This window comes from Pseudophryne corroboree, chromosome 6 (genome assembly GCF_028390025.1).
Source record: "Pseudophryne corroboree isolate aPseCor3 chromosome 6, aPseCor3.hap2, whole genome shotgun sequence".
Classification (NCBI taxonomy): Eukaryota; Metazoa; Chordata; class Amphibia; order Anura; family Myobatrachidae; genus Pseudophryne; species Pseudophryne corroboree.
The window spans coordinates 1,822,215-1,839,396 of NC_086449.1; the positions used below are offsets into that span (position 1 = coordinate 1,822,215).

At 48.8% G+C, this 17,182-nt stretch overlaps 2 protein-coding genes across 2 annotated transcripts in view; one reads left to right on the forward strand and one right to left on the reverse strand.

The window, feature by feature from the left end:
• MPDU1 (mannose-P-dolichol utilization defect 1) overlaps positions 1–13,465 on the reverse strand; it is a 58,444-nt gene extending 44,979 nt beyond the window's left edge. Inside the window, exons 1-2 of the mRNA XM_063930669.1 lie at positions 13,298–13,465; positions 11,943–12,008 (exon numbers count right to left, since the gene is read on the reverse strand). Of these exons, the coding sequence (XP_063786739.1) occupies positions 11,943–12,008; positions 13,298–13,385 (154 nt within the window). The 5' untranslated portion in view covers positions 13,386–13,465. The remainder of the gene's footprint in view (positions 1–11,942; positions 12,009–13,297) is intronic.
• A 15-nt stretch (positions 13,466–13,480) lies between these two features.
• Positions 13,481–16,024, forward strand: LOC134935846 (uncharacterized). The gene has a single exon (XM_063930668.1). The coding sequence runs from the start codon at positions 13,754–13,756 to the stop codon at positions 15,644–15,646; it is 1,893 nt and encodes a 630-aa protein (XP_063786738.1). The 5' UTR covers positions 13,481–13,753; the 3' UTR covers positions 15,647–16,024.
• The last annotated feature ends 1,158 nt before the right edge of the window (positions 16,025–17,182 follow it).

Consider the following 17,182-nt stretch of genomic DNA (forward strand, 5'->3'; position numbering starts at 1 on the left):
CTAGCCTGTATCAGGGTAGGAATAACTTTGTTCGGAATGCCCTTCCGAGCTAATATCTGGCGTTCAACCTCCATGCCGTCAAACATAGCCGCAGTAAGTCTTGATAAGCGAACGGCCACTGCTGCAGCAGGTCCTCCCGAAGAGGACTCGGCTCTTCTAGCAGTAGATCCAGAAGATCCACGTACCAAGCCCTTCATGGCCAGTCCTGGAGCAATGAGGATTGCCTGAACTCTTGTTCTCCTTATGAGTTTTAGAACCCTTGGAATGAGTGGAAGTGGAGGAAACACGTATACCGACTGGAACACCCACGGAGTCACTAGGGCGTCCATCGCCATGGCTTGCGGGTCCCTCGACCTGGAACAATACCGCCGAAGTTTCTTGTTGAGACGAGAGGCCATCATGTCTATTTGAGGTACACCCCAAAGATTTGTCACCTCGGTGAATACCTCTGGATAAAGGCCCCACTCCCCTGGATGGAGATCATGTCTGCTGAGGAATTCCGCTTCCCAGTTGTCTACTCCCGGAACGAAGATTGCCGACAGGGCCAACGCGTTTTTCCGCCCAGAGGATGATTCTTGTTACCTCTGACATTGCAGCTCTGCTCTTCGTTCCGCCCTGTCTGTTTATGTAAGCCACTGTCGTTACATTGTCTGACTGCACTTGAATGGCCCAATTTCTCAGAAGATGGGACGCTTGGAGAAGACCGTTGTAGATGCTATTAATTCCAGAATATTTATCGGCATGCCGGCTTCCAGACTTGACCACCTTCCTTGGAATGTTTCCCATTCAGTGACTGCGCCCCAGCCCCGGAGACTTGCATCCGTGGTTAGAAGGATCCAGTCCTGAATCCCGAACCTGCGGCCCTCCAGAAGGTGAGGTAATTGCAGCCACCAGAGGAGCGAGATCCTGGCCTTTGGCGACAGACGTATTCTCTGGTGCATGTGCAGATGAGATCCCGACCACTTGTCCAGGAGATCCAGTTGGAAGGACCTAGCATGAAATCTCCCGTACTGCAGAGCCTCGTAAGAGGCCACCATCTTTCCCAGAAGGCACATGCACTGATGAACAGACACCTGGGCTGGCTTCAGGACATCCCGGACCAATGCTTTTTCCTCTGGAAGAAACACCCTCTGCACTTCCGTGTCAAGGAGCATTCCCAGAAATGACAGCCTCCTTCGAAAATAAGAATTTACTTACCGATAATTCTATTTCTCGGAGTCCGTAGTGGATGCTGGGGTTCCTGAAAGGACCATGGGGAATAGCGGCTCCGCAGGAGACAGGGCACAAAAAAGTAAAGCTTTACTAGGTCAGGTGGTGTGCACTGGCTCCTCCCCCTATGACCCTCCTCCAGACTCCAGTTAGGTACTGTGCCCGGACGAGCATACACAATAAGGGAGGCATTTTGAATCCCGGGTAAGACTCATACCAGCCACACCAATCACACCGTACAACTTGTGATCTAAACCCAGTTAACAGTATGACAACAGAAAGGGCCTCTTAAAGATGGCTCCTTAACAATAACCCGAATTAGTTAACAATAACTATGTACAAGTATTGCAGATAATCCGCACTTGGGATGGGCGCCCAGCATCCACTACGGACTCCGAGAAATAGAATTATCGGTAAGTAAATTCTTATTTTCTCTATCGTCCTAAGTGGATGCTGGGGTTCCTGAAAGGACCATGGGGATTATACCAAAGCTCCCAAACGGGCGGGAGAGTGCGGATGACTCTGCAGCACCGAATGAGAGAACTCCAGGTCCTCCTTTGCCAGGGTATCAAATTTGTAAAATTTTACAAACGTGTTCTCCCCCGACCACGTAGCTGCTCGGCAGAGTTGTAATGCCGAGACCCCTCGGGCAGCCGCCCAAGATGAGCCCACCTTCCTTGTGGAGTGGGCTTTTACAGTTTTAGGCTGTGGCAGGCCTGCCACAGAATGTGCAAGTTGAATTGTGTTACAAATCCAACGAGCGATCGACTGCTTAGAAGCAGGTGCGCCCAACTTGTTGGGTGCATACAATATAAACAGCGAGTCAGATTTTCTGACTCCAGCCGTCCTTGCAATGTATATTTTTAAGGCTCTGACAACGTCCAACAACTTGGAGTCCTCCAAGTCGCTAGTGGCCGCAGGCACCACAATAGGTTGGTTCAGATGAAATGCTGATACCACTTTAGGGAGAAAATGCGGACGAGTCCGCAGTTCTGCCCTATCCGAATGGAAGATTAGATAAGGACTTTTATAAGATAAAGCCGCCAATTCAGATACTCTCCTGGCAGAGGCCAGGGCTAGTAACATAGTCACTTTCAATGTGAGATATTTCAAATCCACCTTTTTCAATGGTTCAAACCAATGGGATTTGAGGAAATCTAAAACTACATTTAGATCCCACGGTGCCACCGGAGGCACCACAGGAGGCTGTATATGCAGTACTCCCTTGACAAAAGTCTGGACCTCAGGGACAGAGGCCAATTCTTTTTGGAAGAATATTGACAGGGCCGAAATTTGAACCTTAATGGATCCCAATTTGAGACCCATAGATAATCCTGATTGCAGGAAATGTAGGAAACGACCCAGTTGGAATTCCTCCGTCGGAACCCTCCGATCCTCGCACCACGCTACATATTTTCGCCAAATGCGGTGATAATGTTTCACGGTGACTTCCTTCCGTGCCTTAATCAAGGTAGGAATGACTTCTTCTGGAATGCCTTTCCCTTTTAGGATCTGGCGTTCAACCGCCATGCCGTCAAACGCAGCCGCGGTAAGTCTTGAAAAAGACAGGGACCCTGCTGTAGCAGGTCCCTTCTCAGAGGTAGAGGCCACGGTTCGTCCGTGAGCATCTCTTGAAGTTCCGGATACCAAGTCCTTCTCGGCCAATCCGGAACCACTAGTATTGTTCTTACTCTTCTTTGCCGTATGATCTTCAATACCTTTGGTATGAGCGGCAGAGGAGGAAACACATACACTGACTGGTACACCCAAGGAGTTACCAGTGCGTCCACAGCTATTGCCTGTGGATCTCTTGACCTGGCGCAATATTTGTCCAGTTTCTTGTTGAGGCGAGACGCCATCATGTCTACAATTTGTCTTTCCCAACGGTCTATTAACATGTTGAAGACTTCTGGATGTAGACCCCACTCTCCCGGATGAAGATCGTGTCTGCTGAGGAAGTCTGCTTCCCAGTTGTCCACGCCCGGGATGAACACTGCTGACAGTGCTATCACGTGATTCTCCGCCCAGCGAAGAATCTTGGCAGCTTCTGCCATTGCACTCCTGCTTCTTGTGCCGCCCTGCCTGTTTACATGGGCGACCGCCGTGATGTTGTCCGACTGAATCAACACCGGCTTTCCTTGCAGGAGAAGTTCCGCCTGGCTTAGAGCATTGTAGATTGCTCTTAGTTCCAGAATGTTTATGTGAAGAGACTTTTCCAGACTCGTCCATACTCCCTGGAAGTTTCTTCCTTGTGTGACTGCTCCCCAGCCTCTCAGGCTGGCGTCCGTGGTCACCAGGATCCAATCCTGAATGCCGAATCTGCGGCCTTCTAATAGGTGAGCCTTCTGCAACCACCACAGAAGTGACACCCTTGTCTTTGGTGACAGGGTTATTCGCAGGTGCATCTGCAGATGCGACCCTGACCATTTGTCCAACAGATCCCTTTGGAATATTCTTGCATGGAATCTGCCGAATGGAATTGCTTCGTAAGAAGCCACCATTTTTCCCAGGACTCTTGTGCATTGATGTACTGACACTTTTCCTGGTTTTAGGAGGTTCCTGACCAGATCGGATAACTCCTTGGCTTTTTCCTCTGGAAGGAAAACCTTTTTCTGAACCGTGTCCAGAATCATTCCTAGGAACAGCAGACGAGTTGTCGGGATTAAATGGGATTTTGGAATATTCAGAATCCACCCGTGTTGTCTTAGCACCTCTTGAGATAGTGCTAAAGCTGTCTCCAGCTGTTCTTTGGACCTTGCCCTTATTAGGAGATCGTCCAAGTATGGGATAACTAATACGCCTTTTCTTCGAAGAAGAATCATCATCTCGGCCATTACCTTGGTAAAGACCCGAGGCGCCGTGGACAATCCGAACGGCAGCGTCTGAAACTGATAGTGACAGTTTTGAACAATGAACCTGAGGTACCCCTGGTGTGCGGGGTAAATCGGAACGTGTAGATACGCATCCTTGATGTCCAAGGATACCATAAAGTCCCCTTCTTCCAGGTTCGCTATCACTGCTCTGAGTGACTCCATCTTGAACTTGAACTTTTTTATGTAGAGGTTCAAGGACTTCAGATTTAGAATAGGCCTTACCGAGCCATCCGGCTTCGGTACCACAAATAGAGTGGAATAATACCCCTTTCCTTGTTGTAATAGGGGTACTTTGACTATCACCTGCTGAGCGTACAGCTTGTGAATGGCTTCCAACACCCTCTCCCTTTCGGAAGAGACGGTTGGTAAGGCAGACTTCAGGAAACGATGAGGAGGATCCGTCTCTAATTCCAACCTGTACCCCTGAGATATTATCTGCAGGATCCAGGGGTCTACCTGCGAGTGAGCCCACTGCGCGCTGTAATTTTTGAGACGGCCCCCCACTGTCCCCGAGTCCGCTTGAGAGGCCCCAGCGTCATGCTGAGGTTTTTGCAGGAGCCGGGGAGGGTTTCTGTTCCTGGGAAGGAGCTGCCTGTTGGTGTCTCTTCCCTCTTCCTCTGCCTCGTGGCAGGTACGACAAGCCCTTTGCTCTCTTATTTTTGTAGGAGCGAAAAGGCTGCGGTTGAAAGGTCGGTGCCTTTCTCTGTTGGGGAGTGACTTGAGGTAAAAAAGTGGATTTCCCGGCAGTAGCCGTGGCCACCAAGTCTGATAGACCAACTCCAAATAACTCCTCCCCTTTATACGGCAAAACCTCCATGTGACGTTTTGAATCCGCATCGCCTGTCCACTGTCGTGTCCATAAGGCTCTTCTGGCTGAAATGGACATAGCACTCACCCGAGATGCCAGTGTGCAAATATCCCTCTGTGCATCACGCATATAGATAAATGCATCCTTTATTTGTTCTAACGACAGTAAAACATTGTCCCTATCTAGGGTATCAATATTTTCAATCAGGGATTCTGACCAAACTACTCCAGCACTGCACATCCAGGCAGTTGCTATAGCTGGTCGTAGTATAACACCTGCATGTGTGTATATATTCTTTTGAATAACTTCCATCTTTCTATCTGATGGATCCTTAAGTGCGGCCGTCTCAGGAGAGGGTAACGCCACTTGTTTGGATAAGCGTGTGAGCGCCTTGTCCACCTTAGGGGGTGTTTCCCAGCGCGCCCTAACCTCTGGCGGGAAAGGGTATAATGCCAATAACTTTTTTGAAATTATCAACTTTTTATCAGGAGCAACCCACGCTTCATCACACACGTCATTTAATTCTTCTGATTCAGGAAAAACTGTTTGTAGTTTTTTCACACCATACATAATACCCTGTTTTACGGTATCTGTAGTATCAGCTAAATGTAACGTCTCCTTCATTGCCAAAATCATATAACGTGTGGCCCTACTGGAAAATACGTTTGAATTTCTACCGTCGTCACTGGAATCAGTGCCCGTGTCTGGGTCTGTGTCGACCGACTGAGGCAAAGGGCGTTTTACAGCCCCTGACGGTGTTTGAGGCGCCTGGACAGGCATTAATTGATTGTCCGGCCGCCTCATGTCCTCAACTGACTGTTTAAGGGAAGATAAACCATCACGTAATTCCACAAATAAAGGCATCCATTCTGGTGTCGACCCCCTGGGGGGTGACATCTGCATATTTGGCAATTGCTCCGCCTCCACACCAATATCGTCCTCATACATGTCGACACCACGTACCGACACACACCGCAAACTCACAGGGAATGCTCTAATGAAGACAGGACCCACTAGCCCTTTTGGGGAGACAGAGGGAGAGTCTGCCAGCACACACCACAAAGCGCTATATATACAAGGGATATCCTTATATTAAGTGCTCCCTTATAGCTGCTTTAATATATATATATATATAGCCATTAATGTGCCCCCCCTCTCTGTTTTACCCTGTTTCTGTAGTGCAGTGCAGGGGAGAGACCTGGGAGCCGTTCTGACCAGCGGAGCTGTGACAGAAAATGGCGCCGTGTGCTGAGGAGATAGGCCCCGCCCCTTTTTCGGCGGGTTCTTCTCCCGCTATTTTTCCAGTCAGGCAGGGGTTAAATATCTCCATATAGCCCCTATGGGCTATATGTGAGGTATTTTTAGCCTTGTATAAGGTTTATATTTGCCTCTCAGAGCGCCCCCCCCCAGCGCTCTGCACCCTCAGTGACTGCCCAGTGAAGTGTGCTGAGAGGAAAATGGCGCACAGCTGCAGTGCTGTGCGCTACCTTATGAAGACTGAGGAGTCTTCAGCCGCCGGTTTCCGGACCTCTTCACGCTTCAGCATCTGCAAGGGGGTCGGCGGCGCGGCTCCGGGACCGGACTCCACGGCTGGGCCTGTGTTCGATCCCTCTGGAGCTAATGGTGTCCAGTAGCCAAGCAGCAAATCCACTCTGCATGCAGGTGAGTTTACTACTTTCCCCCTAAGTCCCACGTTGCAGTGATCCTGTTGCCAGCAGGACTCACTGTAAAGAAAAAAACCTAAACTAAACTTTCTCTAAGCAGCTCTTTAGGAGAGCCACCTAGATTGCACCCTTCTCGTTCGGGCACAAAATCTAACTGGAGTCTGGAGGAGGGTCATAGGGGGAGGAGCCAGTGCACACCACCTGACCTAGTAAAGCTTTACTTTTTTGTGCCCTGTCTCCTGCGGAGCCGCTATTCCCCATGGTCCTTTCAGGAACCCCAGCATCCACTTAGGACGATAGAGAAATGTGATTTTGGAAGATTCAGGATCCAACCATGTTCCTTGAGAAGCTGGGTCGTGAGAGCTATAGACTGTAACAAATTCTCCTTGGACGATGCCTTTATGAGCAGATCGTCCAGATATGGAATTATGTTCACCCCCCTGTCTGCGGAGGAGAACCATCATTTCCGCCATCACCATGGTGAAAACCCTCGGTGCTGTGGAAAGGCCGAATGGCAGGGCCTGGAATTGAAAATTACATCACCGCCCTTAGCGACTCCATTTTGAACTTGAACTCCCTCAGAAAGGGGTTTAGTGATTTTAAGTTCAGAATGGGCCTGACCCAACCATCCGGTTTCGGTACCACGAAAAGATTTGAATAGTAACCTTTGTTTTGCATCTGGGAGGAACTGGTACAATAACCTGTGCCTTCACCAACTTCTGGATGGCTCCCTGTAGGGTAACCCTGTCTGCCAGCAAAGCTGGCAAGCCTGATTTGAAGAACCGGTGAGGAGAAAGATCTTGAAATTCCAGCCGGTACCCCTGGGACACAATATCTTGCACCCAGGGATCCAGACCGGACGACACCCAGACGTGACTGAAATGTCTGAGTTTCGCCCCCACGGGCCCTACCTCCAGGTCGCGCAGTCCACCGTCATGCTGAGGACTTTGGCGTACAAGAAGCAGGCGTCTGTTCGTGGGAACCCGCAGCAGCAGGTTTCTTGGATTTTGGTCAACCTCCTCTAAAGAAGGTGTTGAACGGTTTGGCCTTTCTTGTTTTAGTTACCCGAAAGGACTATGATGCAGCTGAAGAAAAAGGTTTCTTCGTAGCAGGTGCAGCGGAGGAAAGAAAATGTGACTTACCTGCTGTAGCTGTGGAGATCCACGCATCCAAAGCTTCCCCAAAGAGAGCCTGACCTGTGTAGGGTAGGGTCTCCACACCTCTCCTGGATTCCGCGTCGGCAGACCACTGGCGCAGCCACAGTCCTTGACGAGCTGAGACCGACATGGAAGAAATTCCTGCAGCCATTAAACCCAGGTCTTTCATGGATTCCACCATAAATCCTGCAGAATCATGAATGTTACGTAAAAACAATTCAACGTCATTTTTATCCATTGTATCCAAATCCTCAAGTAACGTGCCTGACCACTTTACTATAGTTTTGGAAATCCATGCACAGGCAATAGTAGGACGTAGTAGCGCCCCTGAAGCCGTGTATATGGATTTGAGCGTAGTGTCAATTTTGCGATCAGCCGGCTCTTTCAAGGCGGAAGATCCTGGGACAGGTAAAACCACCTTTTTTGAGAGTCTCGATACAGACGTGTCCACTATGGGTGGGTTTTCCCATTTTTTACTATCCTCCTCAGAGAAGGGGAAAGCAACCAGAACACTTCTAGAGATCTGGAATTTTTTCTCCGGGTTTTCCCATGCTTTTTCAAAAATAGCATTTAATTCTTTGGATGCAGGGAATGTTAGCGAGACTTTCTTATTGTCAGTGAAGTAAGCCTCCTCAACCTGCTCAGGTGTTGTATCAGCAATATTCAACACATCCCTGACAGTTTCTATCATCAACTGCACCCTTTTAGCAAGAGATGCGGCCCCCCTGAGCACATCCTCATCAAGTCTGCCGTGTCAGAATCGGTATCCGTGTCATCTCGCATAATCTGTGCAAGAGCACGTTTGTAGGAACCTACAGAGGGGGGCCCTGAGGTAACAGAACCGAACCAAACTGCAATAGAGTTCTGTAAAACCTGAGTTGCAGATTCATTCTGTGCAACCCTAGCAGAAATCGGAGAAATCCTAGATTTGATAAGAGGATAACCATTCAGGCTCCCTTGCTGGTATCTGCGCTAAAACAGTGCAATCTTGATTACATGGAATGAGATCATCCTGAGAGGACATATCCTCTGCAGCATATGACACAGAGTTCCTGGACATAGCTAAATGGAGACCCCAAACACTCCACACACACACAGGGGAGGCTAGACAGAGTTTCACCACCAAGAATGGCAGAATGGCGAGAAACAGAGATTGGAGCCAACCCACACACAGTGCTTTCAAGGAATAGGGAGACCCCAACCAGAGCTGACTGTGCACCTTAATAGGTTACACAGTCTTACACAGCCCCCCCCCCCCCCCCCCCCTCTACAACCCCCTGGAACCGTAAGAGATAGCTGGAGTTGCTCTGGAGGGACTGCTCTTCACTAACAGCGTTTCTGCAGTCAGGAAATGGCGCCGAACGCTGCTGGGTCCGCTCTGAGAAGCTCCGCCCCCTTAATGGCACTGTCTTCCCGCTCTTCTAGAGATTATACTGGCCTGAGGAATTGTGCTGGCAGCGATCCTGGGACCCTGACAGGCTTGGTTGTCAGTGTAGTGTGTAGGCGCTGCCTCAGGGCGCCCCTCACAGCGCCGCTGAGCCCCGGAGCGCAGTTAGTACTGCGCTCCATACCCTGTTGCCGCCATCTTCACACCGGCTCCCCACTTGCTACGGGGGCCGGTGACTGACTCGCCACTGATCTTCTGGCTCTGTAAGGGGGTGGCGGCATGCTGCCGGGGTGAGCGATCCCCTGTGACGGGGAACGTTCGATCCCCCCAGGAGCTCAGTGTCCTGTCAGCGGAGATAGTGGCTCAGACCCCACAGGGCGGACACTACTCCCCCCCCTTAGTCCCTCGAAGCAGGGAGGCTGTTGCCAGCAGCCTCCCTGTAAAATAATAAACTCTAAAAATAAACTTTTACTAAAGAAGCTCTGTAGAGCTGAGTCTGGTAGGAGGGGCATAGAGGGAGGAGCCAGCCCACACTCTCAAACTCTTAAAGTACCAATGGCTCCTAGTGGACCCGTCTATACCCCTTGGTACTAATGTGGACCACAGCATCCTCTAGGACGTAAGAGAAAGAGAAGGATGATAACTGTGAGGCAGATATGGGGAGGTGAGTTGATATTAGAAAGATAATGACTGACTATAAGAAAAAAAACATAACTGATGAAATCACTAGAGAAGTGGTGAAACGCGTCGGTCGAATATGGAGGCATGTTTTCTGCTCTTTCTCACAATACCGCTGCTGTTATTCCATCCAGCAGCTCACTGACAATTAAAGTCTCAACGGACTGTGTGGTTATAGGGAGCTGCCAATAAGTGAAGAAAAATGTTCTATTTAGAGATGAGCGGGTTCAGTTCTCTGAGAACCGAGCTTCACGTCCCGAACACGGATCCGAGCCCGGCTCGGGTTTTCCCACCAGACTCGGAAACCAGAACGAGGCAAAACGTCATCATCCCGCTGTCGGATTCTCGCAGGTTTTAGATTCCATATAAGTCGCCGTGCGTCGCCGCCATTTTCACTCTGGCATTGGAGAGTGTAGAGGACGTGTCTCCATCCTCAGTGTCCTGCATCAGTTCAGTGTCCGTGTCTTGTGCTGCATCAGTCCAGTCACAATGGTTGCGTCCTCTGCTGCCATATGTCCAGTGCTGCTGTATAAGTCGAGTCCAGTGGTGCTGTGTTGTGCTGCATCAGTCCAGTGGTGGTGTCTTGTGCTGCATCAGTCCAGTCACAGTGGTTTTCTCCTCTGCTCCCATATGTCCAGTGCTGCCGTATAAGTTCAGTCCAGTGGTGTTGTGTTGTGCTTCATCAGTCCAGTGGTGGTGTCCCTGTGCTGTCGTATAAGCCCAAGGGTACTGCCGTATAAGTCTTGGGGTACTGCCGTATAAGTCCAGTACAGTGGTGCAGCCGCATAAGGTTAGGAGTACTGCCGTATAAGTCCAGTGGTACTGCCGTATAAATCAAGTACAGTGATACTGCCGTATATGTCCAGTGGTACTGCTGTATAAGTCCAGGGGTACTGCCATATATGTCCAGTCGTACATCTGTATAAGTCCAGTGGTACTCGCGTATAAGTCCAGTACAGTGGTACTGCCGTATAGTTCCAGTTATACTGCCGTATATGTCCAGTGCTACTGCCGTATAAGTCCAGTGCTACTGCCGTATAAGTCCAGTGCTACTGCCGTATAAGTCCAGTGCTACTGCCGTATAAGTCCAGTGCTACTGCCGTATAAGTCCAGTGCTACTGCCGTATATGTCCAGTGCTACTGTCGTATAAGTCCAGTGCTACTGCCGTATAAGTCCAGTGCTACTGCCGTATAAGTCCAGTGCTACTGCCGTATAAGTCCAGTGCTACTGCTGTATAAGTCCAGTGCTACTGCCGTATATGTCCAGTGCTACTGCCGTATAAGCCCAGTGCTACTGCTGTACAAGTCCAGTGGTACTGCCAACATTCAGCCACTGCACTCCTAGATGGGCCAGGTGTTTGTGCCACACACTTGTGTCGCTTAGCTTAGTCATACAGCAACCTCTGTTCAACTTTTAGGCTTAAAAACAATATTGTGAGGTGTTCAGAATAGACTGGTAATGAGTGGAAATGATTGTTATTGAGGTTAAAAATACGGTGGCATCAAAATTACCCCCAAAATCTGTGATTTTAGCTATTTTTATGTTTTTTTCCAACAATCATCCAGATCCAAAACCCGAAGGGTGGTTTTGGCAAAACCTATCCAGATCCAAAACACGAGCGGGGATCCACATCCAAAACCAAAACACGGAAAGTGCCCACCGCTCATCTCTAGTTCTAATTAGACACAAACTGCTAAAGATGATCTTGCAAGGACATCAAGCAAGTATTGCCTCTACTTCTAAACCGTACTTTGGGTGTGTGCACAGTCTACCCTATGCCATCTCATTAGATTGGATGAACTGTGCTGTGAGATAAACAGACGCTGTATGCATGCCAGTATTTATCTTTCTGACCGGCAACTGATATTTTGAGGCTGTGTGGACTTTGACTCTATTCATGACTATAAACTCTTATGGTTTCCAGGTGATGATAGCATCAAAGAGCATTTACCTGCTTTTATCTAAGTGTGAGTTTCCTGCAGGCATACACACGTGCCCATAGAGTTACCAGTGATCAACATATGGTATCACAACAGTACTGTGGAACTAGCAAGAGTTACTGGAGGCAATTAAATAACGCTGCCTTAAGTCATCTTTTCAACAGTATCAGTAGAATGCTTTTGGTATGGACTGGTTTTGCCACAGCAAGGATAAAAGATACTCACCCATTACAGAACCGACAATTATCCCGATTCCCAGAATCTTACTGATGAGGATTTTCAAACATGGAACTGGGAGGAGGAAGAAGAAGAAGAAGAAAAAGAAGAAAGAGACATGATATGTACCTGTAACATCTCACATGTAGGCCTATCTGTATTTCCTACATCACTGCTATGATTTTACCAGCTCCTCAGCCTCCTCACGTTATCACCAGCTGACATACCTCTAGCTCTCCCATGTCTTCCAAATGCCACCTATCAGAAATCCACCATTCCCATACAGCAACATAATCCCATCTGTCCCATAACTGTTAAGAACTTCTACCTCGTCAGGTTCCTCACCCGTCCCACCAACAGACGCACGTTATGTCACCCATCACTGCCAACATCACATTATACTTCCTACCCCCATCAGTCAGGTTCCTCACCAATCCCACCTGCAAACATACATTATCTCACCCATCACTGCCAACATCTCATAACCCTTCCCACCTCCATCAGTCAGGTTCCTCACCTGTCTCACCAGCATACACACATTATCTCACCCATCACTGACAACATGTCATAACCCTTCCCACCTCCATCAGTCAGGTTCCTCACCTGTCCCACCAGCAGACACATTATCTCACCTGTCCCATCAGCAGACACACATTATCTAACCCATCACTGCCAACATCTCACTACCCATCCCACCTCCATCAGTCAGGTTCCTCACCTGTCCCACCAGCAGACACACTATCTCACCTGTCCCATCAGCAGACACACATTATCTCACCCATCACTGCCAACATCTCATTATCCTTCCCACCTCCGTCAGGTTCCTCACCTGTCCCACCAACAGACATCATCTCACCCATCACTGCCAACATCTCATTACCCTTCCCACCTCCGTCAGGTTCCTCACCTGTCCCACCAGACACATTATCTCACTCATCACTGCCAACATCACATTATCCTTCCCACCTCCGTCAGGTTCCTCACCTGTCCCACCAGCAGACACACATTATCTCACCCATCACTGCCAACATCTCATTACCCTTTCCACCTCCATCAGTCAGGTTCCTCTGATTAGCAGTTGCCCATGGGGAAGGGGGGTAATTAGCAGTTGCCCATGGGGAGGGGGTAATTAGCAGTTGCCCATGGGGAGGGGGTAATTAGCAGTTGCCCATGTGGAGGGGGGGTAATTAGCAGTTGCCCATGGGGAGGGGGTAATTAGCAGTTGCCCATGTGGAGGGGGGGTAATTAGCAGTTGCCCATGGGGAGGGGGGGGGGGGGTAATTGGCAGTTGCCCCTGGGGAGGTGGTAATTGGCAATTTCTCCTGGGGAGGGGGGTAATTAGAAGTTGCCCCCTGCTGTTATACCGTGCAGAAGGTTATAGTCCAGGAAGAACTCCTCATAGCAGCTGTCAGGCAGAATTGCCGGGACCAGCAGACTCCGAATCGCCTCCATGTTCCCCCGGCCTCTGTCAGTCTGTGACACTTCCTGGTCCACACAGCTCTTACCCACACTTCCGTCCCCTCAGGACCGCCATGTTGCTTGGGGCAGCCGGAAGTTCCGCCATCGCAAGTGAGGGCAGCGAGTGACGTCCGTGCACCGGCCATGGCGGAGGGCTGCGTTGTTTGCCCGGGCTGACTGACAGAGGCCAGAACTGCGACAGGAAGGCGCTGCCGGCGGTACTGTGTAGCCGCGGGGGTGCCGACGGTGGTCCCCAAAACGCAGTGGGGTGTCGTGAGAAGAAAAGGCGGGAAACCAATGCATGCCCCGCCCCCTGCTGCCGGCGGGAAGTGGAGAAGAGGCGGGAAAGCTTCCTGACAGGAATGTGTGAGGGAAGCAAGCAGCAGGGCCGAGGACTGGAGGACCCAGAGGAAATGGGCAGGTGTCAGTGGGACAGTGAAGACCTACTAGAAGAAAGGAGAAGTGGTGACACAGGAAGGTGGAGGCCACCACAATGTGGGGTGAGCTGGTCTTGGGGAGAAGATCCCCGGTCACCATTACAGAGCGTTCCACCCAGGGGTACCCGGCAAAACGTGGGCGAGAAGCCACGGACAGGAGGCACACATGGAAAACCAAGCTTTACAGAGGAGAGTTTCCGAGACCGTCCACAGAACGAGACTGAGACAAAGAAGCAGTGCTGGGCGTGGACCCTCCGTGACGCACATAGCAGTTCTAGTCATCCCATAGGAATATCCACGTCGGATACATTTCAGGAGCTTTTCTTGAAAAGCCACCAAGTTGTTGGATCCGCAAGGCCGCATGGAGTTGCAAGAGAGGAACGTAAGAGTTTTAGCTCGGTTTCAAGCAACGCGGTTGCTCCCGACCCTCAAAATGGCAGATCTGATGACAGTCGGCGGCCAAGTGAGGCCGGGGGCATTGGAATGTTGCCACAAGTTGATTCTCATGCTCTTCCCGATCTTTGTGCGGGGACTGTTGCCCTCTGCTCCCTCTACTATGTTCGCCTTCTGAAAGAACGACAACTCAGGGATTCTGAAAGGCGAAGGAGATTTTTTATTTTCCGTCGCACTAGATCGAGGGAGCGCCTGCGCTTTGTTGTTCTATGCATGTCAGGAGTGTTACGTGGTAGAGAACTGTCCTCAGCGCCTGCACCCATTACAGAGTGGGAAGGGCAGGAGCGACGGATCTGGAGCAAAGTCCGCTCTTCATCCTTGTGGAATACGGTGACTGAAAATACTTTCTCAAACTTTGACTGGACCGAGAGTTTTCGCATGACAAAATCAACATTTAATTACCTCTGTGACCAGCTACGGCCAGTCATTCAGAGGATGGATACCAATATGCGTCGAGCCATCCCAGCAGAGGTGAGGTTGGCCATGACACTTTGGCGCCTCGGGTCTTCATGTGAATACCGTACCATTGAGAGAATCTTTGGCGTGTCACGTTCTACTATATGCAAGATTGTGCGTGACGTATGTGAAGCAGTGGTCTCCATTCTTACCCCCAAGTTCATTTCTGTTCCACAAGGAGACATTCTTGAAGACATACTTCAAGGATTTGAACAGCGCCATGGTTTACCACAGTTGGCTGGTTTGATTGGAGCTTTTCATGTTGCTATACGTGCCCCTAATGAATATGCTGGTCAATATTTCAATACCAAAGGTTGGCATTCTGTAGTTCTCCAGGCAGTGGTTGACTCTGACTATTGTTTCTGGGACTTAAACGTTGGCTGCCCTGGAAACTTGTCTAACTCTCAGGTCTTGTTGGCATCCGAGCTTTATGAGTGGGGTACAGATGGAACCCTGTTTCCCAGCTTTACCAGGTGTGTAGATGGAGTAGAGGTACCCATACATTTATTAGGACCACGCTCATATCCTTTACTCCCATGGCTTATGACTCCCTTCGGAGAAGGGTCATATCCAGAATATACAGAATTAAATAAGCACTTTTCATCTGCCCTGAATGGGACGCAAGTGGCTTTTGGGCGTCTCAAGAGCCGTTGGCGTTGCCTATTAAAGCGTAATGACACAGACCTCTCTTTCTTGCCAACTTTGGTTGCAGCGTGCTGCACACTCCATAATATCTGTGAGTGCCGTAGAGATCCCTTTGAAGAGCACTGGCTGCAAGAAGCTGCCGAGGAAGCATTGGAGCAGCCCAGTGAATTTGAGGAGGATGACTTGATAGCAGAGGGAATGTCAGAGGAGATTCGCAGTGCTCTTGCACATACTCTACATAGACGCAGTGGTGGTAAATGTTAGCACTGATAGATGTATACCATCATGAGTAATTTTGCAGCAAATTGAGATATAAATGTATTCAAATTACCAAACCCTCTATGTGTTTTCTTTCCTGGGAATTTATGCTAAAGAATTCCTAATTTTAATCCCTACATTTATTTTAAAAGACTCGTAAGTAAAACAAGGTTACTCCCATGTCTCAGGGACGCTTTGTTGAAAAGCTACATCTAGTTCTTAATGATACATTTGTGCCAGGAGCCCAGTGGGGAAGCTGCGTGCAAACCACCATGTATATTAATACAATTGGTTGAGGGTATCCTTGTTTTGCAAAGAACAACGTATATTTATGTGCCTTATTTAATATTGTTAAAAAAATATATTAAAAGAATTTCCCCTCAAGCGCATGTGGTATTTGTTTTACCTTTAAACTCCAGAAAACTTTTCCTTTTGTGATATACCATCTGTTTATTATTATTGGTATTATAGTCAGAACTTGAACCATTATTTATGCATGAATCTTTTGCTATGGTAAAGATGTTCATCAGTGTAAAATAATTATACAGAGAACAGTGGAGATACATTTTGTTCTGTCTGGAGAATATATGGGATATTTGTACCAAATTTTATATTGTGTGTTCTTTAGAAATAAAACCCTAAAATTAGGAAGGAAAGTGTAAATGAGTCTATTTACAACACATTATAACAATTTTAAATCTTATATAAATTATATGGCCACACAAGGGTTATGCAGTGCCTAACAAAATACATAAATGAGCAAAACAAGAACACATCGACTTACAGAAGACAATGTAGGACAAGTACATGGTACATAAACATTCCTGCATTTGGGGACATCACACTGAAATAAGCATCAGGGTGGCAAAAACCGAGGGTTAGGTCCTGTTGTATGGAGTAGAAGATAGTTTAAGTCAGTGGTTACCAATCTCGGCCCTCAAGTACCCCCAACAGTTCATGTTTTCCAGGTCTCCTCACAGGATTGCAAGTGAAATAATTTGCTCCACCTGTGGGTCTTTTAAAATGTTTCACTGAGTAATGAATACACCTGTGCACCTGCTTGGTGACCTGGAAAACATGAACTGTTGGGGGCACTTGAGGACCGAGGTTGGGAACCACTGGTCTAAGTAATAGAAGAGCAAATGGAGGAGAGGGCCTTGCTCGTGAGAGCTTACATTCTGAAGGGGAGGGGCACGCAGACTGGTGACACAGATGGGGTAGAAGTGAGCATGGAACAGAAGGTTAGGGTGAGATATGGCTGGGTTTGATGAAGAAGTGGGTCTTGAGTGCTTATTTGAAGTTTTGTGGTGAGTTTGATAGTGAGAGGTAGAGAATTCCAGAGGGTAGGGAGCTCCATGGGCAAAATCTTGGCGGCCCATCTCTATAGTCTTCCTTGGAAACATCATTGTTTAGTCTTATTCATTCCTTCTCTCACATTAGGGGTCATTCCGAGTTGTTAGCTCGTTGCCGATTTTCGCTATACTGCGATTAGTCGCTTACTGCGCATGGTACGCAGAGCGCATGCGCTTAATTATTTTACTA

Coding starts and splice junctions, on each gene's coding strand:
- LOC134935846 (XM_063930668.1), top strand. CDS start 13,754: ATGTGTGAGGGAAGCAAGCAGCAGGGCCGAGGACTGGAGGACCCAGAG.